Source organism: Plectrocnemia conspersa, unplaced genomic scaffold (genome assembly GCF_051122295.1).
Source record: "Plectrocnemia conspersa isolate PC_06_02 unplaced genomic scaffold, ASM5112229v1 ptg000006l, whole genome shotgun sequence".
NCBI lineage: Eukaryota > Metazoa > Arthropoda > Insecta > Trichoptera > Polycentropodidae > Plectrocnemia > Plectrocnemia conspersa.
Genome location: NW_028277170.1, coordinates 21,589,163 through 21,614,757, shown reverse-complemented (window position 1 = coordinate 21,614,757; position 25,595 = coordinate 21,589,163). Strand labels below are relative to the sequence as shown.

Genomic DNA, 25,595 nt, shown 5'->3' with positions numbered 1-25,595 from the left:
TGTCGTTGTGGCAAAAAAATTTGCGTGAACTTGCTTGATATTTAGTCTGTCTTCCAAGTTTTAAGAAATAAACAATCCATATTGCATTTTCATTAAATATTAGTTAATTGATAACCGATAATTTTTTAAGACCATCTTGTATATAAAAATAAATTATATCAATTCAATGACGTTAGATACTTTTTAAAAGTTTTCATCGATCGATCAATAAGTGTAAAATAAATAAAATTATTAATACGTCAAAGGAAAATCGTTACTGTCGATTAAATTACACTTACTTATTGAAAATTGTACCTTTTTTCATTATCGTTATTTATATTATTTGATTTATTTATTATCGTTAATATATATTTTAGTAAATATCTGTACACGCGTCATTATTACGTCAGTTTACGACATAATGGCTCCTCTACACGTTCCATCTTCACGATTAGTAAAAAACTTACTTTACGACATTATTTATTTAGTTTTAATTTGTTAACTTTTATATATGTATATATATTTATTTTTTGTCTTTTTTCCCCTCCCCCGGTGAGCGAAATTGGTTCCGAATTTTAGGTCGGTTGTCACTGCGATGCTAGGTTGCATTCGAAGTTAGTAGTTGTATCCGGAGCCAGGGTATGCCAAGATGGCCCCCCCGTTGTTGCCTGGTCAGTGCTGCGCGGCGAACTTCATCCGCTTCTGTTTCTGGCGCTGGTTACAGAACCACACCCTGACCACGTTCTTTTTCAGATCTAGTTTCTCGGCTATCGCAGCTATCTTCTCTCCAGAGGGTCTCGGCTGGACTGCGAAGTACGCTTCTAAGCTTCTCTTCTCCGGCGCCGCTATCGAAGTTCTTTTTCGTTTCTTTTCGCAAGCTGGAAGCACGCTAGGCGCGTCTGGATCTCTTCTCTTGTTCTTAGCTTGCGCTTCCGCTTCTTCCAGCCACGCTTGTAAGATCGGTTTTAAGGCTATCATGTTGTTGTGAGATAGAGTGAGGCTCTCGAATCTGCATATTGTGCTTTGAGATAGAGCTCCCACTCCGGGCAGCTTCAAGTTGGCTAACGCTTTGCCAACGTCCGCTTGGGTGACTCCCAGCTTGATGCGCCTCTGCTTGAAGCGCTCCGCGAAGGCTTCCAGCTCTCGAGGGTCCGTGTCTGTATCTGGATGAAGGCCTGCTGCAACGGCTGGATGATGAGCTGCGTGGTGAGCCGGATGGTGACCGGCGGCTCCGGCTAGACCGGCGCTGTGGTGGTGGTGGGACATCATGTGGTTCATAGCGCCGTACCCATGAAGCTGGTGGTGCGCTCCGCTGCCTTCGGACATGGGCGCCAGGGTTGTCATCGAAGAGGAGGTGATCGGATCCAGCATCTCGAGACCCTCCATCCCGTGGTGTCCCATCTGCGAAAAGAACTTCGGTTAGGAATGGTTAATTCGGGGCTTAAACTGGTGCGGATACTAAAAGTAAAATAGAAGGATGTAGGGTTTAAATATGCATATTATACCATGGAACAAAAATATTTAAAAGTCAAAATCGGTTGCTTTTAGACAAACAAACATTTATTATAAGAATTCACACAAATCGAGAAAGCATTTTTAACTTTCAATGTTCCTTAACCTTTTAAACGCCGCGGACTATTAATACGGCCGTGCATTTTTTATCAAAAACTGTATCAAAAATACATTTTAACTGACATTTATCCAGAAAAACACAGTAATTAAAAAATATAAAAATAAAATATATATTTAAAAAATAATTTATTTATTAATTGAATACAATAAAATGCCCTATATTAGTGTTATAGACACATATGCCATGGTTGTCACATTGGTTTTAAATTAAAAATTAAAAAATATTCTAAAAAAATAAATTAATTAAATACAGACAAATATAAAATCATTAAGTCAGGGTTGTCACTTGTATTTTTAAAAATTGTGAAATATAAAATAATGGCAAGTACCCGCTAAACGGAAGTTACAATTTTTTAATATCTCTTTCTTAAAAATATAATTTTTAATATTTTTTTGTACTCATAATTTTGTTAGATTTAATGTCGGCTGGGTTTTAATCATCACTGTAGCAAAGTCTGATGATCAACAAAATATAACATTAAGATCAGCATTTGAATAACTAATAGCTAATGGAGAATTGAGAAAGTTCATGAGTACATATCTATGTTTACAAGTTGAGAGTAATAGGCGAAAGATTGCATTCGCACTTCTTATCTTATCAAAGAAAGATGTTTGGCTTTTTGTCTCGTTGAGATTAACGTTTCTGAATGCAAAAGTATTAGTTCAGTTTTTTTTGGGTTCATAAAAAAATTGTGTGTAGCAACAATAGTTCCTTTGATTAACAATATCTTAATTTTGAAGAACTGCAGGTAAGCAATCGAATGTATAGCAGGTGGATAGGGACAGTCGTGGTGGGGGCGATAACAAGCGCAAAGTGAAATAATTCAGAGCGTGTCCCTAGAGTTCCCTACGCACTTTCGTGTGTATATGTGTCCAGCGCTTTTAAAACGGGGTTGCGTGCGATCCCTCGCCGAACATATTTCATCATTAGCCCGCTGTCGCCTCTCGACCCTCCAAAGCACAAAAATCAATCTTGTCAATCATACCACTCACACACGTGTATGGTGGAGTGGTATGGAAGATGTACGAGCACGCACCGACACACATACACACGCGCACATAATACATTTGTGTGTTTTAAGCGGGGAATCTCACGAGCATTCGAACTCTGAATGTTTGCTTAGTTATTGAAAATAATGACAACATTACACTTGAAATACCCTTAATGATGATATAGTTTAAAATTATATATATAAATATATATACAATGATACTCATGCCATGGTCAAGAATTTTCAGAATGTTGCTGAAAATTCACGACATTATCATTTTTTATTATTCTGCAAAACTGTGTACTTAGATAGTGAGATACATAAATTTCCTTAGAAAATAGATATGTGCAGTTTCATAAATTAAATATATTTGGCCATATCATGGAACAGCATTGCAAACGAAAGCGCTAGTAAATAAAATTTACCAAAAAAAATCTCAGGGTTGTGTTAAAATTTTACACGCAGTTTAAAGAAGTGCTTTCTCTGATATACATGTCGACTTGACTCAAATTATTCGTATTTAATCATAAATAGTAATGAGCAGTATTTATCTTAAAATAATCTCATGCAAAATATATTTATGACACATATAATCAATATCATTATGTTCGCTCACAATATAAAATAAAAACCCACGATTTTCCCATCGATTAAAATTATCTCTATTTTTAATATAGTATCATCATTATTAATATTATTTTAGTTAAGGGCTATTTATTCGTTAAATGTACTGGAATATAAATAAAGTATTTCGTTTGAGAGGCACATGACTCGATTGTTCGAGATATTGGGGCAAAATCGATGTGTCGTCGCAAACTAATGAACCCCGTTTCCTAGAAAAGGGACTGTTATTAATATGAGTAATAAGTTATTTCATGGGAATTTGGACATCGGTTTGTTTTATGTTGTATGTACGTACAATAGGGTGGTCGGCAACCGTTTGGACCGTTTGCCGTTATAATAGATCGTCCAGTAATTGTCGTATAATAATATTGTGCTCGTCATTTGTGTAACAATTGCTGGTTTATAACTAGCAATTTGCTTGACATGATTATGGTGATTTGCTATGGGTTAGACGACGAAAACAGTGAAAAGGAAATGCTATTTTAAAACGATGAATATGGGAAAAGTAAATCAATAACAAAAAAAAAATTACTCATTGTGTAATAAATAAAGATTAAAAATATTTTGCCAAAAAATACAATTATTAAAAAGTTAAAAAATATAAAATCAAATCGATTTGATTTATTCAAAAGCTGTATATTTTTTAAAGCAGAGAGATGTATCTCTCATTATATTTATAATTAAATTAAACTACTTTGTAACCCAAAATGTTTACGTAAACCAGAAAAAGAAGAGCTATTGTATGGGGTGGATCTTATGATAAATAAGCAAATAATCTTTGAATATGAACTCTCACAGATAATAAATATTGCACTGACGAGTAGTGTGGGTTAAAGTTAAAGGGTTTTCGCACGAGTGTTTGATATACTACAAAACGATGCATTGTAATAACGACGCACAGCATATTGCCACCACTATATAGTCAGTGTTTAGAATTTAAAAAAAATGTAGATACAATATGAAAAGCGCATTGTGAGCCACCCCATCACTATCCATGCCCTTATCCAGTGGTCCACACTCAAGTGGCCATTTCGTCGAGAGCACTCGAACCGAAATGAAAACAGGCGTGCAACTCTCGTCACTTATGCACATACTTGTGTTTTACATATATTATTTCAGAATTCATTCACTGGACTAAAGGAAAAAGGAGAGTAAACATGACACGACGAGGGCTATAAGCTCACAATAGGATATAAATATATGTATATACCCATAGGTCGAAATACGTCCATATAAAATAAATTTAGTGGAAAAACACTCTTGATGATAAAACAGTTATTGACTAATATTTTAAGCGCCTTAAAATAATGTAAAACAAATAAGTTTTTAATGTTCTTTTTTGGTTTTTCTATAGCAAAACATTGAATAGAAGCATCTATTTGAGTTTCGCATGCTCTGTAAAAAAATAACGCTATCGCATATCTTAAATAAAAAGACAAATAACATAAGCACAGAATTTTTATATTCCAAGATAAATATATATTTTACAATTCTTTTAAAATTCAGCTTAGTATAGAGTCAAGCAACGTCAATTTTTTATATTATTTTGCTAGGCTTCGCTAAAAAATATGATAGCTGTACAATATAAGCAACTAATAAATAAATATACTTCTAAAAAACCGGCGGGTTTAATATGTTAATAGGAAAGTGAAAGTTTAAATTTAATTTTAATTTTCTTTATTATTAGCTTCTATTTTTATGCTTGTAGTACGATTAGAAAAAAATAAGCTGTTATTAGCAACTACTTTTCAGGCAATTAAATTTATTTGAAATTTCAATAAATTCATATAGGCTTTGCTTGTAACTCGAGATTATGCAAGAAATACAATATCCATTGAAAAAATTACAACTACAATTAAACATCTAGTCAAGCACTATAATTAGTAAGTATTATACACTTAATTTTTTTTTCAGAATAAGATGTAACATTTTATATGTTTTGATTTTGGTGATCTAGTTTGTATGTGTTTTTTTCACAATATACAAGTTATTTTACTAATATCAGAATATATACCTTTCACATATACAATATGTAATTAAAATGTTATATTGCAAAATTACTTAGTTTTATTTTAAAGTAATAGAGACCATTTATTATAGGTATTATTTATCTATTTTATTTCGAAGAATATTATTTATATTCTATTATTATTTTTTCTTCAGAAAAACAGATCGCAAAGAGAATTCTTTAAATAAGCTTTTATATTTTTTAGCATTGATATTATTTATTTATAAAATTTTGACAGACTCTGTTAAAAAATACAATATCTATATATGATACGCAAAAATAACTTGTACAAGTAAGGTTGGTTAAACATTTTGCTGAAAAAGTGAAAATATGATTTTAATTTTGAATAATTTTTTTTTAGGTAACATTGTGATTTTACAAGAAAAATACTTTAGATTTTGATAAGGGTAATCGGATAAGTATGTTTATATTTTTAACAATAAACTTGTCCGTTTATTCTTATTAAAATCTATTTCTACAGCGAAAACGTTTCTAATTAATATGTGATTTTAAAATTATGCTATTCTTCCATAGAACATTAATAGAGAGCACTCAAAATGTATTTTTAAATAGTTTCTGTAGTGACTTTATGAATTTATATCATTACTGTGAGACTCAAGAAATATGTCTATTTAATTTTTAATGGTATTTTTCATTTTTTTTTTATTATCATGAAATTACCACTAAAAATTAATAGCTGTATTTTATAAAACCACGCAAAAATAAATTCACCTTAAAAAGAAAAGTAAGTTGGAACATATTTAAAATATTTATGTATTGTAAATCATGTTTAATAATAAAATATTGATTTTTATTGTACGAATTTAAAAGGCGAGATTTTTTCTAAGCAACAACTGTTTTAAGGTATTATGATTACGTAATTACTATAAATGATTCTGAAATTAAATATTAAATATAACTAATTAGCTTTATCTGTATTTTCAGATCATGCAAGTGATTTGATGCTCAGTCGATTCATCAGTTTATCAAGCGAAATATATATATATTATAATATGTATATTAGTCTAACAAATTTTAGAAACTATAACCAGTAGGTAAGTAACAAATTTATTATAATATTTTTCTTTTAGAAAAAAACACGTTTAATTGTGTATATTGTGTTTTTAAGATTCTGGCTTTTACGTTAATATATAACAATATACGAGTCAGTATCCTAATAATAAAATATATGACTTTCAGCAATAAAAGTGAATTATCTAATATATTTCTTTACAATTATTCTCTTATTCTATAGAAAAGCAGCAAAAAGCATGCTAAAAGTATGTCTTCTTGATTTTTAACGATAATGCCAATTTTTTTATACTAAAATAATATAAACAGCTAAAAAATAAAATAGCTGTACTTTATAAAACAAAATAAAAATAAATTGGTTTTAAAGTTTTATTTAGTTTTCTATAGTATGAGCTGTTTCATGGACAACTATATTTAAAGAAATAATTTACTTGTTCAATAAAAGGTAAGTTCAAAATGTATGTAAAATAAATAAAACTATATTATAATTTAAATTGTATTTATTTTTAGGTATTTTTCTACAATTACTAGTTAAAAGATAAAAGCTGTTTACAGACAACAACTACAACAAAAAAATTTCGCCGACTATTTCTCCAGCCGACAATAATAATAATTTATGCAGTAAGTATTCGGAACATTTATTTTACATTTTTTCTTACAGAAAATCACGTCAGATTTTATAACTATAATTAGTAAGTATTATACTCTTCATTTTTTTTTATAATAAAACGTAACATTTTTTATGTTTTAATTATGGTGATTTAATTTGTATGTGTTTATTTTACAACATACAAGTTATTTCACTAATATCAAAATATATACCTTACACCTATACAATATGTAATTGAAATGTTATATTGCAGAATAACTCAGTTATTAAATCATAGAGACCATTTTTAAAGTATATCTGTTATATTCTTTAGCTGCGGCACTATTTATATATTTTATTTCGATATGCCCAGCTGAAGAATATAATATCTGTACTATGTAACCAACGCATTAATAAATTGACATGTTTTTTACTCTAATTAATATTTATATTATTATTTATTCTTTAGAAAAACAGATCTCAAAGAGAATTCTTAAAAAAAGGTTTAATGTTTTTTAGCATTGATATTATTTATTTATATAATTTTGACAGACTCTGTTAAAAAATATAATATAATACGCAAAAATAAATTAACTTGTACAAGTAAGGTTGGTTAAACATTTTGCTGAAAAAGTGAAAATATGATTCTAATTTTGAATAATTTTTTTTAGGTAACATTGTGATTTTACAAGTACGGCTTTTACGAGTAATCTAATATACAGGAAAGAAATTCATTTAATACCTGAAATAAATATAAAATATTATGCATTTCATTTTATTATTGTCTTTCAGAAAAATACTTTAGATTTTGATAAGGGTGATCTGATAAGTATGTTTATATTTTTAACAATATGCTTGTCCAATCATTCATATTAAAATCTATTTCTACAGCGAAACTGTTTTAAATTTATATGTGATTTTAAAATTATGCTCCTCTTCCATAGAATATTAATAGAGAGCGCTCAAAAGGTATTTTTAAATAGTTTCTGTAGTGACTTTATGAATTTATATCATTACTGTGAGACTCAAGAAATATGGCTACTTAATTTTTAATGGTATTTCTCATTTTTTTTATATTATCATGAAATTACCACTAAAAATTAATAGCTGTATTTTATAAAACCACGCAAAAATAAATTCACCTTAAAAAGAAAAGTAAGTTGGAACATATTTAAAATATTTATGTATTGTAAATCATCTTTAATAATAAAATATTGATTTTTATTGTACGAATTTAAAAGGCGAGATTTTTTCTAAGCAACAACTGTTTTAAGGTATAATGATTACGTAATTACTATAAATGATTCTGAAATTAAATATTAAATATAACTAATTAGCTCTATCTGTATTTTTAGATCATGCAAGGGATTTGATGCTCAGTCGATTCATCAGTTTATCAAGCGAAATATATATATTATAATATGTATATTAGTCTAACAAATTTTAGAAACTATTACCAGTAGGTAAGTAACAAATTTATTATAATATTTTTCTTTCAGAAAAAAACACGTTTAATTGTGTATATTGTGTTTTTAAGATTCTGGCTTTTACGTTGATATATAACAATGTACGAGTCAGTATCTTAATAATAAAATATATAACTTTCACCAAAAAAAGTGAGTTATCTAATATATTTCTTTACAATTGTTCTCTTATACTATAGAAAAGCAGCAAAAAGCATGCTAAACGTATGTCTTCTTGTTTTTTAACGGTAATGCCAATTTTTTTATACTAATATGATATAAACTGCTAAAAAATAAAATAGCTGTACTATATAAAACAATGTAATAATAAATTGATTTTAACGTAAAAAGTATGTTGGAACATGTTACTTAAAAAATTTAATTTTTATGTAGTTCCAATTCTCTAAATGTTTAAAGTTTTGTTTAGCTTTCTATAGTACGAGCTATTTTTTGGACAATTATTTTTAAGGAAATAATTTACTTGTTCAATAAAAGGTAAGTTCAAAATGTATATAAAATAAATAAAATTATATTATAATTAAAATTGTTTTTATTTTTAGGTATTTTTCTACAATTACTAGTTAAAAGAAAAAAGCTGTTTACGGACAACAACTACGATAAAAGATTTCGCCGACTTTTTCTCCAGCCGATAATAATATTAATATATGCAGTAAGTATTAGGAACAATTTATTTACATTTTTTTTCAGATTTTATATGTGCCGATTAAAGTGTTTTGATTTATATCTTTGTTTTATTAGATACATCTCAAATGACTTATATCGGAATATATAGCTTCTATCAAAAAACTGTGTTCATTTTATAATTTTATAACATTGCACAATTACTATAGAAAAATTACAAGATTTTATAAAAATATTCCTGTTGTATTTTTAGCAGGTGATAATTTTTTCATGTACCGCTAAATAATACTATATAAACAATAAGGGTAAGTTAAGCAAGTTAAAAGATTAAAAATAAAAATAAAATTTATGTTGTTTTTATTTTTTAGGTACTATTTCAATTCTATAAGTACGAATTGAAGAAAATAAGCTATAAATAAAAACTAATTTGCAGGCAAATAAAATTATTTGCTTTTTGCTATGAATGATTTCATAATGGAATACTAAATATCGTCAATTGACTATTACTCAAAATTATGCAAGAAAGAAAATTATGCCAGCAACTATAATGATGCACGATTATCGTAATACAGTATATATATTACAAATATACTTGTATAAAAAAGGAAGGTTTAAAATGTTGGTAAAAAAAATATCATACTAATATTAATTGTATTTATTTTTAGGTAAAATTTTTACCAGCAAAAGCATATTATTTGATTTTTTTTTCAGTTATTTTCTCATTCATTTAAAGAGTGGCAAGGAGTGATCTAAAAGTAAGTCGAATAAATTTTTAAACAACAACACTATTTATATTTACTATTATGATGATTACTGAGAGAATATAAAAAATCTAAAAATACATGTGTAATGCACATGTATTTTTAGATTTTTTTTTAGAAAAACATGTTCAATTTTCCGTATTCCGAGATTGACAATATGGTTAATATGTTTATTTTTAACTATATAATAGCCATTTTGTCAATATCGAAATATGCAATTTTCAACGACGAAAGCATGTTATTTGATATTTTATATGATTAAGTAATTAGTATGCATAAATATTTTTATATATTTTTTCAGAAATACATGTTCAATTTTTCGTATTCCGATATTGACATTATGCCTAGTATGTTTACTTTTAATTTCATAATAGCCATTTTGTCAATATCGGAATATGCAATTTTCACCGACGAAAACACGATATTTGATTTTTTGTAATTATTTTCTCATTTTATAAAAAAGTGGCAAGGTGTGTTCTAAAATAAAGTATAATCTATGTGTATACGGTAATGGAAATTATTTTACTATTATGATATTTACTGTTAGAATATAAATAAAATATATTATTATGCACTCTTATTTTATTATTCTTTTTTTAAGAAAAAAAAGTTTAATTTTGTGTACCTAATTTTGGCCGTCAGACTTAAATGTTTTTTGACAACATGTAAGTCGGATTGTCAAAATCGGGGTATATGAATTTCACCGATAAATATATGTTGTTTGATTTTTTTTACGGTTATTTTCTTATTCTATAGGAATATGGCACGGAGTGTTCTAAATGTAAGTCGTATCTATTTTTGAACAGTAATAATGTTTATTTTTACTATTATGCTATTTACTGCCTGTATATAAATAAACGCTTCAGTAATGCAACTTTATTTTAACATTTGTTTTTCAGACAAACATATTATATATTGTGTATTCTAATCGTGACAATCTGATCTGCATGTTTATTTTTAACAACAAGCAGGCCCGATTCTCACTATTGGAGTATACAATTTTCACCGACAAAAGCATTGTTTTTGATTTTTTTTATGATTCAGTAAGTATTGAATTAACAGAATGAATTATATTAAATAAGAAAAGTAAGTTAATTATGTTGTTTCGAAAAATAAAAGATTTCTGTGCTAATAATTTATTTTTATTTTTTAGGAATTATTTGCTCTATATGGCGTAGTTAGAGTTACAATAGACAATCTGGGTTCTGCGCAACAATTATCTTTCAGGTAATATTATTTATTTAATATATAACTATAGTTAAGATTATTGAAAATTATTAATTAGTTTTGTCTTTAATTTAAGGTCATATGAGTGATCTAAAGCATAATCTATTTAACAGTTTATTACTTAAAAAATAGATATACACGTTTAAAATGTCTGAAAGCTATAAACAGTAAGTATTATCGTCATTCATTACGCAATTTTTCTTACAGAAAAACTTGTTTACTTTTTTATGTTGTGATATTGGTCTTCTTATTTGTGTGCTTAAATTTTACTTAATCTATTTATATAATTTATATATGCTCCGCTAAAAGATGCAATATATGTACTATATAACCAACACATAAATTAATTTACTTGTACAGAAAAAGTAAGTTTAACATGTTAAAAAGATTAAAATATAAATTTAATTTTAATTGTTTTCATTTTTTTAAGGTAGTACCTTACTTTTAAAAATATGATTAAAAACAAGCATTCTAAAAATAAGTCTAATCTATTTTTGTACAGTGGTGCTATTTACTAATATGATATTTAATACTAGAATATATATAAAAATTATTATAATTTAGTCAGTAATGTACTTAATGATTTTCAGAAAAACACATTTATTAAATATATTCTAATTTTGGAACTCTTGAATTGCATGTTTATTTTGAACAACACGCAATTCCGACTTCTAGTATCGAAATATATTATTTTCACAGATAAAAGCTGGTAATTTGAAATTTTTATGACTCAGTAAGTATTATGCACACTTATTTTATTTTTCAAGAAGAAAATGTTTAATTTTGTGTACCTAATTTTGGCCGTCAGACTTAAATGTTTATTTTTGACAACATGTAAGTCGGATTGTCAAAATCGGGGTATATGAATTTCACCGATAAATATATGTTGTTTGATTTTTTTTACGGTTATTTTCTTATTCTATAGGAATATGGCACGGAGTGTTCTAAATGTAAGTCGTATCTATTTTTGAACAGTAATAATGTATATTTTTACTATTATGCTATTTACTGCCTGTATATAAATAAACGCTTCAGTAATGCAACTTTATTTTAACATTTGTTTTTCAGATAAACATATTTAATATTATGTATTCCAATCGTGACAATGTGATCTGCATGTTTATTTTTAACAACAAACAGGTCCGATTGTTACTATTGGAGTATACAATTTTCACCGACAAAAACATGTTATTTGATTTTTTTATGATTCAGTAAGTATTGAATTAACAGAATGAATTATATTAAATAAGAAAGTAAGTTAATCATGTTGTTTCGAAAAATAAAAGATTTTTGTGCTAATAATTTATTTTTATTTTCTAGGAATTATTTGCTCTATATGGCGTAGTATGAGTTACAATAGACAATTTGGGTTCTGCGCAACAATTATCTTTCAGGAAATATTATTTATTAAATATATAACTATAATTAAGATTATTGAAAATTATTAATTAGTTTTGTCTTTAATTTAAGGTCATATAAGTGATCTAAAGCACAATATATTTAATAGTTTATTACTTAAAAAAATAGATATACACGTCTAAAATGTCTGAAAGCTATAAACAGTGAGTATTATCGTCATTCAATACGCAATTTTTCTTTCAGAAAAACTTATTTACTTTTTTATGTTGTGACATTAATTTTTTTTTTGTGTGCTTAAATTTTACACAACTTACAAATAAAATTATTTTTATCGGAATATATAATTTACACTGATACAATACTTAATTTTAGATTTTTCAGAACTATATTAATGGAACAACGACTATTTTAAAAGTATGTATGTTGTATTTTTCAGCGGAAGCATAATCTATTTATATAATTTAGATATGCTCCGCTAAAAAATGCAATATATGTACTTTATAACTAACGCATAAATTAATTTACTCGTACAGAAAAAGTAAGTTTAACATGTTGTTAAAAAGATTAAAATATAAATTTAATTTCAATTGTTTTTATTTTTTTAGGTGTTACTTTACTTTTAAAATTATGACTAAAAAGAAGCATTCTAAAAGTAAGTCTAATCTATTTTTGTACAGTAGCGCTATTTACTAATATGATATTTATTACTAGAATATATATAAAAAATTTATGATTCAGTCAGTAATGTGTTTAATGATTTTCAGAAAAACACATTTAATAAATATATTCTAATTTTGGAACTCTTGAATTGCATGTTTATTTTGAACAACATGCAAGTCGGACTTCTAATATCAAAATATATTATTTTCACAGATAAAAGCTGGTAATTTAAATTTTTTATGATTCAGTAAGTATTATGCACAGTTAATTTCAATTTTGTTTTCAGAAAAACACGATTCTTTTAGTTTATTTTGATATTGACACTTCGATTAGTATTTTAATTTTGAAATACATAAGAATGGTATTATCAATATCGGAATATTTAATTTTCACCGACGAAAGCATGTTATTTAATATTTTATGTGATTAAATAATCAGTATGCATATGTATTTTTATATTATTCTTTTCAGAAAAACATGTTCAATTTTGCGTATTCCGAGATTGACAATATGCCTATTATGATTACTTTTAACTACATAATAGCCATTTTGTCAATATCGGAATATGCAATTTTCACCGACGAAAGCATGTTATTTGATATTTTATATGATTAAGTAACTAGTATGCATATATATTTTTATATATTTTTTCAGAAAAACATGTTCAATTTTGCGTATTTCGAGATTGACAATATGCCTATTATGTTTATTTTTAACTACATAATAGCCATTTTGTCAATATCGGAATATGCAATTTTCACCGACGAAAGCATGTTATTTAATATTTTATATGATTAAGTAATTAGTATGCATATGTATTTTTATATTTTTTTTCAGAAATACATGTTATTTTTCGTATTCCGATATTGACAATCTGGGTAGTATGTTTATTTTAAACTACATAATATCCATTTTGTCAATATTGGAATATGCAATTTTCACCGACGAAACCATGTTATTTGCTATTTTATATGATTAAGTAATTAGTATGCACATGAATAGTCATATTTTGTTTTTCAGAAATACACGTTTAATTTTGCGTATTCCGATATTGATGATTTGTTTAGTATGTTTATTTTTACCTTCATAATAAACATTTCATCACTATCGGAAAATGCAATTTTTACCGACGAAAACATGATATTTGATTTTTTGTAATTATTTTCTCATTTCATCAAAAAGTGGCAAGGTTCGTTCTTAAAGTTAGTATAATTACTATAATGCACACTTATTTTATTTTATTTTTCAAGAAAAAAATTGCTTAATTTTGTGTACCTAATTTTGGCCGTCAGACTTAAATGTTAATTTTTGACAACATGTAAGTCGGATTGTCAAAATCGAGGTATATGAATTTCACCGATAAATATATGTTGTTTGATTTTTTTTACGGTTATTTTCTTATTCTATAGGAATATGGCACGGAGTGTTCTAAATGTAAGTCGTATCTATTTTTGAACAGTAATAATGTTTATTTTTACTATTATGCTATTTACTGCCTGTATATAAATAAACGCTTCAGTAATGCAACTTTATTTTAACATTTGTTTTTCAGATAAACATATTATATATTGTGTATTCTAATCGTGACAATCTGATCTGCATGTTTATTTTTAACAACAAGCAGGCCGGATTCTCACTATTGGAGTATACAATTTTCACCGACAAAAGCATTGTTTTTGATTTTTTTTTATGATTCAGTAAGTATTGAATTAACAGAATGAATTATATTAAATAAGAAAAGTAAGTTAATCATGTTGTTTCGAAAAATAAAAGATTTCTGTGCTAATAATTTATTTTTATTTTTTAGGAATTATTTGCTCTATATGGCGTAGTAAGAGTTACAATAGACAATCTGGGTTCTGCGCAACAATTATCTTTCAGGTAATATTATTTATTTAATATATAACTATAGTTAAGATTATTGAAAATTATTAATTAGTTTTGTCTTTAATTTAAGGTCATATGAGTGATCTAAAGCATAATCTATTTAACAGTTTATTACTTAAAAAAATAGATATACACGTCTAAAATGTCTGAAAGCTATAAACAGTAAGTATTATCGTCATTCATAATGCAATGTTCACTTAATCTACATAATAAACATTTCATCACTATCGGAAAATGCAATTTCTACCTACGAAAACATGATATTTGATTTTTTGTAATTTTTTTCACATTTCATATAAAAGTGGCAAAGTGTGTTCTAAAAGTAAGTATAATTTATTTTTTAACGGTAGTAGAAATTATTTTACTATTATGATTTTTACTGTTAGAATATAAATAAAGTTTATTATTATGCACACTTATTTTGTATTTTTTTGCAAGAAAATTACTGTATTATTAAAAAAACGATGTTAATGGCACAAAGACAATTTAAAAAAATGTATGTTGTATTTTTTAGCAAAAAAATCTTATTTATATAATTTAGATGTGTCTGCTAAAAAATGCAATATGTGTACTATAAAATAACGCATTAATTAATTTACATGTACAGAAAAAGTAAGTTTGAAATGTTGTTAGAAAAATGAAAATATAAATTTAATTTTAATTGTTTTTATTTTTTTAGGTGGTACTTTACATTAAAAATATGACTAAAAAGAAGCATTCTAAAAGTAAGTCTAATTTATTTTTGTATGGTAGCGCTATTTACTATTATTATATTTATTACTAGAATACAAATAAAAATTATTATGATTCAGTCCGTAATCTGTGAATTTTTTTTTCAGAAAAAAAAACAGTTAATTTATGTAATTTATTTTTGAAACTCTGACTTGCATGCTAATTTTTAGCCACATGCAAGTCTGACTTCCAATATCGAAATATATTACTTTCACCAATAAAAGCTTGTTTTTGATTTTTTATTATTCAGTAAATATTATGCACTACTAATTTATATTTTGTTTTTAGAAAAACACGTTTCTTTTTGTCTATTCCGATATTGACACTCTGTTTAGTATGTTTATTTAGAAATATATATCAATGGGACTGTGAATATATGAATACACAATTTACACCGACAAAGGCATGTTATTTTATGTTTTATATGATTAAGTAATTTTATATATTTTTTCAGAAATAGATGTTCATTTTTGCGTATTCCGATATTGACAATCTGTTTAGTATGTTAATTTTAACTTACATAATGATCATTTTGTCGATATCGGAATATGCAAGTTGCACCGACGAAAACATGCTATTTGATGTTTTATATGACTATTAAGTAATTATAATGCACATGTATTTTAATATTTTTTTCCAGAAATACATGCTTAATTTTGCGTATTCCGATATTGACAATCTGTTTAGTATGTTGATTTTAACTTACATAATGATCATTTTGTCGATATCGGGATATGCAATTGTCACCGACGAAAGCATGATATTTGATATTTTATATGAATTAATAATCAGTATGCACGTGTTTTTTTATATTTTTTTTCAGAAAGTTTATTCAATTTTGCGTATTTCGATATCGACAATCTATTTAGTAGGTTAATTTTAACTACATATCATTCATTTTGTTAATATCGGAATATGCAATTTTCACCGACGAAACCTTGTTGTTTGATTTTTTTACAGTTATTTTCTTATTCTATAGAAATATTGCACGGAGTGTTCTAAATGTAAGTCTTAACTACTTTTGAACAGTAGTAATCTTTATATTTACTATTATAATATTTACTGCCTGTATATAAATAAACATTTTAGTAATTCAAATTTATTTCAATATTAGTTTTTCAGAAAAACCTATTTAATATTGTGTATTCTAAATGTGGTAATGTGATTTGCATGTTTATTTTTAACAACAAGCGGTCGGATTGTCACTATTGGAGTATACAATTTTCACCGACAAAAGCATGTTAATTGATTTTTTTATGATTCAGTAAGTATTGTATCAACAGAATGAATGTTATTAAAAAAGAATAGTAAGTTATTCATGTTGTTTTACAGTGTTAATAATTTATTTTTATATTTTAGGAATTATTTGCTCTATATGGCGTAGTATGAGTTATAATAGACAATATGGGTTCAGCGCAACAATTATCTTTCAGGTAATATTATTTATTGAGTATATAACTGTAGTTAAGATTATTGAAAATTATTAATTAGCTTTGTCTTTATTTTAAGGTCATATAAGTGATTTAAAGCATAATCTATTTAATAGTTTATTACTCAAAAAAAGATATACACGTCTAAAATGTCTGAAAGCTATAAACAGTGAGTATTATCGTCATTCATTATGCAATTTTTCTTACAGAAAAACTTGTTTACTTTTTATGTTGTGATATTGGTCATCTTATTTGTGTGCTTAAATTTTACACAACCTACAAATTAAATTATATTTATCGGAATATATAATTTACACTGATACAATACCTAATTTCAGACTTTTCAGAACTATATTATTGACACAAAGACCATTTTTAAAGTATGCATGTTGTATTTTTTAACAGAAGCGTATTCTATGTATATAATTAAGATGTGCTCTGCTAAAAAATGCAATATGTGTACTATATAACCAACGCATAAATTAATTTACTTGTACAGAAAAAGTATTATAAGTAAAAAATGTTGTTAAAGAAATTAAAATATAAATATAATTTTAATTGTTTTTATTTTTTAGCTAATACTTTACTTTTAAAATATTATTAAAAAGAATCAATCTTAAAGTAAGTCAAATATATTTTTGTATAGTAGCGCTATTTTCTTTTATGATATTTATTACTTAAATACAAATAAAAATTATAATACTTCAGTCAGTAACATGCTAATTTTTTTTTTCAGAAAAAAAAAACATGTATTTTTATATTTTTTTTCAGAAATACATCTTTAATTTTGCATATTCCGATATTGACAATCTGTTTATTATGTTTATTTTTAACTACATACCATTCATTTTGTGAATAACGGAATATGCAATTTTCACCGACGAAAGCATGAAATTTGATTTTTTTGTAATTATTTTCCCATTTCATAAAAAAACTAAAAGTGAGTATAATATATTTTTAAACAGTAGTGATAATTTTTTTTACTATTATGATGTTTAATATTAGAATATAAATAAACTTTATTATTATCTACATTTAATTTAAATTTTTTTTAGAAAAATTTAATTTCATATTTTAATTTTTAATATAGGATGTATTTTTGACAACATGCAATTCGGATTATCAAAATCTGAGTACATACATTTTATTGATACAAGCATGTTATTTGATTTTTTTTAAAATTATTTTTCTATTTAATAAAAAAGTGGCAAGTGGCAAAAAAAGTTATTTACAAACAATAACTAGTAATGCCAATAAAATAATAAACTATTATGGAAACGGTAAGTTCAATAAGTGTGTAAGTTAGTAATAATATTTTAATTTAAATTGTCTTTATTTTAGCTACTAATAAATTTATAAACCGAGATGAAAAAAAGCTGTTTACGGGCAATCTCTACTTTTCATGTGAGTACAATGTAAGCTCTACAGACTTTTTGTTGAACGAATACGTCCACGACAATAGATCTAGGCGGCAAAAGATCTAGCTGAAAATTATAGTAATTTATGCAGTAAGTGTCAACAAACAGAAAAACGTAAACTATTGTATATGCCGATTTTGGTGGTCGGGTTTGTATGTTTATGTTTTACAATATACATATCCGACCACTTATATCGTAATGTATAGTTTTCACCAAAAAATACGTTATTTGAGCGATATTTCACACATCTGCTAAATGATGCACATCTACTATGGAATCAAATATCATTTAGGTTATAATATTTATTACATATTTGTTATGAATGGTATTAAATTAATATAATAAATATCAAATAGGTTTTGCTTTCAAATATAGACTGTAAATTTAATCTAATATTTAGTCCATATAATTTTGTATAACCAAAAATATAATCATATGTTTAATATGATATAGCAGCTATAAACAGTAAGTATTATATAAATTTATTCTACTATTTTACTTTCAGAAAAATACGATTCATTTTGCATATTGTGATTCTGGGAATCTGGTTTGTACATTGATATATAACAACATACAAGTCATATTCTCAATATTAAAATATATTACTTTCACTGAGAAAAGTGTGTTATTTGAATTTTGTTTAACAGGTATTATCTCATTTTAAGGAAAAGTAGCAAAGAGTCTTCTAAAAATATATCGGTTATATTTTTAATAGTTCAGTTAGCTAACTACTGAGAAATACAATAGTTAACTATACAAAGAATGCATCAAAAAATTATCTGGTTCAAAATAGGTAAGACTAACATGTTTTTAAGAAACTAAAAATATTATAATTAAAATTGTCTTTATTTTTAGGTATTATTGAATTTGTACTATGAGTTTAAAAAAAGCTGTTCTGGAAAATTACTAATTTTAGGCGAGTCACGACAAAAGCTATGTCCACAAAAATAAATCTAGGCTATAAAAGATCTAGCGGAATAATATTCCAACCGACAATAATATTAATATATGCAGTAAGTATTTGAAACAGCTAATTAACTATTTTTTTACAGAAATAAAAGTATGATATTGTATATTTCGAATTCAGTGGTCACATGTGTATGTTTATCTTTAACAATATACATATCAGACCATTGATATCGAAACATATAGCTTTCACCAAAAAACTACATCATTTTAAACATCTATTATATGCTGCGTACTTAAAATAAAATTGTATATGTAGCATATACAGTAACTCTAACCATTAATATTGTATTAATTCTATTTTTTTCCAGAAAAACGCATTTAATTTTCTATATCCAGATTTTTTAAATTTTCCCAGTGAGTTTTAACATACTAGTCAGATTTTCAGTATGAAAATATGTAACTTTCACCGACAAAAGTATGTAAATTGATTTTTTACAATTATTTTCTCATTCCATAAAAAAGTTGCAAGGAGCGTACTAAAAGTAAGTCAAATTTATTTTTAAACAGAATATATAACTTTTATCAACAGGAGTGTATTATTCGATTTGTTGTCAAATGCAGTAAGTATTCGGAACAATTAATTAACTATTTTTTTACAGAAAAACACGTACAATATTATATATTTCGATTTAAATGACCTTGATGCGTATATTTATGTTTAACAATATACATATCGGGCCATTAACATCGAGATATAGCTTTCATCGAAAAACTACGTTATTTCAAACACATATTATATGCTGCGTATTTAAAATATATTAACAAATAATTTTTATACGAATTATTGTCATAATTTTCTTTCAGAATAAAAAGCTTAGATTTGTATATTGTGATGTTCAGGATCTGATTTGCATGTTGAAATTTAACAACATACAGATCAAATTCTGAATATTAAAATATATGACTTTTATCGACAGGAGTGTGTTATTCGATTTGTTGTCAAGTGCAGTAAGTATTCGAAACAGTTAATTTACTATTTTTTTACAGAAAAACACGTAAAATAATATATATTGCGATTTAAATGGCCAGAAGTGTATATTTATGTTTAACAATATACATATCTGGCCATTAACATCGAAATATAGCTATCATCGAAAAACTACGTTATTTGAGCGTTATTGTATACATCCCCTATATGCTGTACATCTACTATGGAAACAAATATCTTTAAATTAATTATATTTATTACGTATTTGTTCTAAATGGTAAATCTACTAAACACGTAATTTTGTATGTTGTGTTAAGAGAACCTGACTTGTATGTGTAAATTTAGCAACATACGAGTCGGATTCTCTATATTGGAATATATAACTTTTACATATTAGTGTTATTCAATTTTTTTTTTTAATATTCTCTTATTGTATAAAAAGGTGGCAAAGAGCATTCTAAAATAATGACTAATTTATTTTTTAGGTGATGTGAGATTTATTTATACCATTGAGGCATTTACAAAACACGATAGCTAAACAATATAAAGGGTTCATAAACAAATTAACTTGAAAAAATGGTAAGTTTAACATGTTTGTATTCAAGTAAAAATATTATATTTTAATTGTCTTTATTTTTAGGTTTTACTGTATTTTTACAATCACGAATTGAGAAGCTCTTTGTAGTTAAAAACTAGTAATGCATATAAATAAATAAACTATTACAAAAATGGTAAGTTCAATATGTTTGTAGATATGTAAAAATATTTCAATTTAATTTTTAGGTAGTATTTATTTCTTTCAATGAGTTGAAAGAAAAAATAACTTAGACGACAACAAATATAGTCGATAAAATATGTATTTGTCAAATGCTACAGCAGTTAATAATAAGTAAGTATTTGGAACAGTTAATTTACTATTTATTTTTACAGAAAAACAAGTATGATATTGTATATTTCGATTTCAGTGGTTAGATGTGTATGTTTATCTTTAACAATATAAATTTTAGATCATTGACATCGTAATATAAAGCTTTCACGAAAAATCTACGTTATTTCTAACATCTATTGTATGCTGCGTATTTAAAATATATTAACAAATAATTTTTATACGAATTATTGTCATAATTTTCTTTCAGAATAAAAAGCTTAGGTTTGTATATTGTGATGTTCAGGATCTGATTTGAATGGTGAAATTTAACAACATACAGATCAAATTCTGAATATTAAAATATATGACTTTATCGACAGGAGTGTGTTATTCGATTTGTTGTCTAGTGCAGTAAGTAGTTGGGACAGTTAATTATCTATTTTTTTACAGAAAAACACGTGAACTATTATATATTTTGATTTAAATGACCTTGAGGCGTATATTTATGTTTAACAATATACATCTCAGGCCATTAACATCGAAATATAGCTTTCATCGAAAAACTACGTTATTTCAAACATCTATTATATGCTTCGTATTTCTAATATATAAACAAATAATTTTTATAAGAATTTTTGTCCTAATTTTCTTTCAGAATATAATGCTTAATTTTTTATATTGTGATGTTCAGTATCTGGTTTGCATGCTTAAATTTAACAACATACAGATCAAATTCTGAATATTAAAATATATGACTTTCATCGACAGGAGTGTGTTATTCGATTTGTTGTCAAGTGCAGTAAGTATTCGAAACAGTTAATTAACTATTTTTTTACAGAAAAACACGTAAAATAATATATATTGCGATTTAAATGGCCAGAAGTGTATATTTATGTTTAGCAATATACATATCGGGCCATTAACATCGAAATATAGCTATCATCGAAAAACTACGTTATTTGAGCGTTATTGTACACATCCCCTATGCTGTATATCTACTATGGAAATAAATATCTTTAATTGAATTATATTTATTACGTATTTGTTATAAATGGTTTTAAATAATAATGTTGTTAATGTATTCAAATGCTTAGTATATTTAATTTTGTATCACCTAAAATGTAATTATATGTTTATATATTATTTACAAAATAAAATATAACACAGTAGCTATAATCATGTATTAGGTATTATGTAAATTTTTTCTACTATATTACTTTAAGAAAAACACGTTTGATTTTGTAAATTGTGATCAGGAGAACCTGACTTGTATGTTTAAATTTAGCAACATACGAGTCGGATTCTCTATATTGGAATATATAACTTTTACATATTAGTGTTATTCAATTTTTTTTATTAATTTTCTCTTATTGTATAGAAAAGTTGCAAAGGGCATTCTAAAATAATGACTAATTAATTTTTAGGTGTTGTGGGATTTATTTATACCGTTGAGGCATTTACTGCTGAAAAATACAATAGCTGAACGATATAAATAGTTTATAAATAAATTAACTTGAAAAAATGGTAAGTTTAACATGTTTGTATTCAAGTAAAAATATTATACTTTAATTGCCTTTATTTTTAGGTTTTATTGTATTTTTTCAATTACGAATTGAGAAGCACTTCATAGTTAAGAACTAGTAATGCATATAAATAAATAAACTTTTACAAAAATAGTAAGTTCAATATGTCTCTAGATATGTAAAAATATTTCAATTTAATTTCTTAAATGTTTTAGGTAGTAATCATTTCTTACATTGAGTTGAAAGAAAAAAGAACTTCCACGACAACAAATATAGTCGATAAAATAGTTATTTGTCAAATGTTACAGCAGTAAATAATAATAATATGTGCAGTAAGTATTCGGAACAGTTAATTTACTATTTATTTTTACAGAAAAACAAGTATGATATTGTATATTTCGATTTCAGTGGTTAGATGTCTATGTTTATCTTTAACAATATAAACTTTAGATCATTAATATCGTAATATAAAGTTTTCACGAAAAAGTTACCTTATTTTCAACATCTATTGTATGCTGCGTATTTAAAATATAATAACAAATAATTTTTATACGAATTATTGTCATAATTTTCTTTCAGAATAAAAAGCTTAATTTTGTATACTGTGATGTTCAGTATCTGGTTTGCATGTTGAAATTTAACAACATACAGATCAAATTCTGAATATTAAAATATATGACTTTCATCGACAGGAGTGTGTTATACGATTTGTTGTCAAGTGCAGTAAGTATTCGAAACAGTTAATTAACTATTTTTTTTACAGAAAAACACGTACAATATTATATATTTCGATTTAAGTGACCTTGATACGTATATTTATGTTTAACAATATACATATCGGGCCATTAACATCGAGATATAGCTTTCATCGAAAAAGTATGTTATTTGAGCGTTATTGTACACATCCCCTATATGATGTACATCTACTACGGGAACTAATATCTTTAAATGAATTATATTTATTACGTATTTGTTATAAATGGTTTGAAAATAATAATGTTGGTTATGTATTCAAATGCTTAGTCTATTTAATTTTGTATTACCTAAAATCTAATTATATGATTAAAAATAAAATAAAATAAAACAAAGTAGCTATAATCATGTATTAGGTATTATGTAAATTTATTCTACTATATTACTTTAAGAAAAACACGTAATTTTGTATGTTGTGATTAAGAGAACCTGACTTGTATGTGTAAATTTAGCAACATACGAGTCGGATTCTCTATATTGGAATATATAACTTTTACCAATTAGTGTTATTCGATTTTTTTTATAACTATTCTCTTATTGTATAGAAAGGTGGCAAAGAGCATTCTAAAATAATGACTAATTTATTTTTTAGGTGATGTGAGATTTATTTATACCATTGAGGCATTTACAAAACACAATAGCTAAACAATATAAAGGGTTCATAAACAAATTAACTTGAAAAAATGGTAAGTTTAACAAGTTTGTATTCAAGTAAAAATATTATAATTTAATTGCCTTTATTTTTAGGTTTTACTGTTTTTTTACAATCACGAATTGAGAAGCACTTCATAGTTAAGAACTAGTAATGCATATAAATAAATAAACTTTTACAAAAATAGTAAGTTCAATATGTTTGTAGATATGTAAAAATATTTCAATTTAATTTTTAGCTAGTATTTATTTCTTTCAATGAGTTGAAAGAAAAAATAACTTAGACGACAACAAATATAGTCGATAAAATATGTATTTGTCAAATGCTACAGCAGATAATAATAATAATATGTACAGTAAGTATTTGGAACAGTTAATTTACTATTTATTTTTACAGAAAAACAAGTATGATATTGTATATTTCGATTTCAGTGGTTAGATGTGTATGTTTATCTTTAACAATATAAATTTTAGATCATTGACATCGTAATATAAAGCTTTCACGAAAAATCTACGTTATTTCTAACATCTATTGTATGCTGCGTATTTAAAATATATTAACAAATAATTTTTATACGAATTATTGTCATAATTTTCTTTCAGAATAAAAAGCTTAGGTTTGTATATTGTGATGTTCAGGATCTGATTTGAATGGTGAAATTTAACAACATACAGATCAAATTCTGAATATTAAAATATATAACTTTTATCGACAGGAGTGTGTTATTCGATTTGTTGTCTAGTGCAGTAAGTATTCGGGACAGTTAATTATCTATTTTTTTACAGAAAAACACGTGAAATATTATATATTTTGATTTAAATGTCCTTGAGGCGTATATTTATGTTTAACAATATACATCTCAGGCCATTAACATCGAAATATAGCTTTCATCGAAAAACTACGTTATTTCAAACATATATTATATGCTGCGTATTTAAAATATTTTAACAAATAATTTTTATATGAATTTTTGTCCTAATTTTCTTTCAGAATAAAAAGCTTAATTTTGTATATTGTGATGTTCAGAATATGATTTGCATGTTGAAATTAAACAACATACAGATCAAATTCTGAATATTAAAATATATGACTTTCATCGACAGGAGTGTGTTATACGATTTGTTGTCAAGTGCAGTAAGTATTCGAAACAGTTAATTAACTATTTTTTTACAGAAAAACACGTACAATATTATATATTTCGATTTAAGTGACCTTGATACGTATATTTATGTTTAACAATATACATATCGGGCCATTAACATCGAGATATAGCTTTCATCGAAAAAGTATGTTATTTGAGCGTTATTGTACACATTCCCTATATGATGTACATCTACTACGGGAACTAATATCTTTAAATGAATTATATTTATTACGTATTTGTTATAAATGGTTTGAAAATAATAATGTTGGTTATGTATTCAAATGCTTAGTCTATTTAATTTTGTATTACCTAAAATCTAATTA

The 25,595-nt window shown here is 25.6% G+C and overlaps 1 protein-coding gene across 2 annotated transcripts in view; it reads right to left on the bottom strand.

Annotated features, from left to right (window-relative positions):
* Positions 1-501: 501 nt before the first annotated feature.
* Positions 502-25,595, bottom strand: part of acj6 (abnormal chemosensory protein 6) — a 140,714-nt gene continuing 115,620 nt past the window's right edge. Inside the window, exon 4 of one of the 2 annotated variants that reach the window (XM_088187588.1) lies at positions 502-1,392. In XM_088187588.1, coding sequence (XP_088043714.1) covers positions 652-1,392 — 741 coding nt within the window. In that variant the 3' untranslated portion in view covers positions 502-651. The remainder of the gene's footprint in view (positions 1,393-25,595) is intronic. The other variant, XM_088187589.1, reaches the window with a different exon arrangement.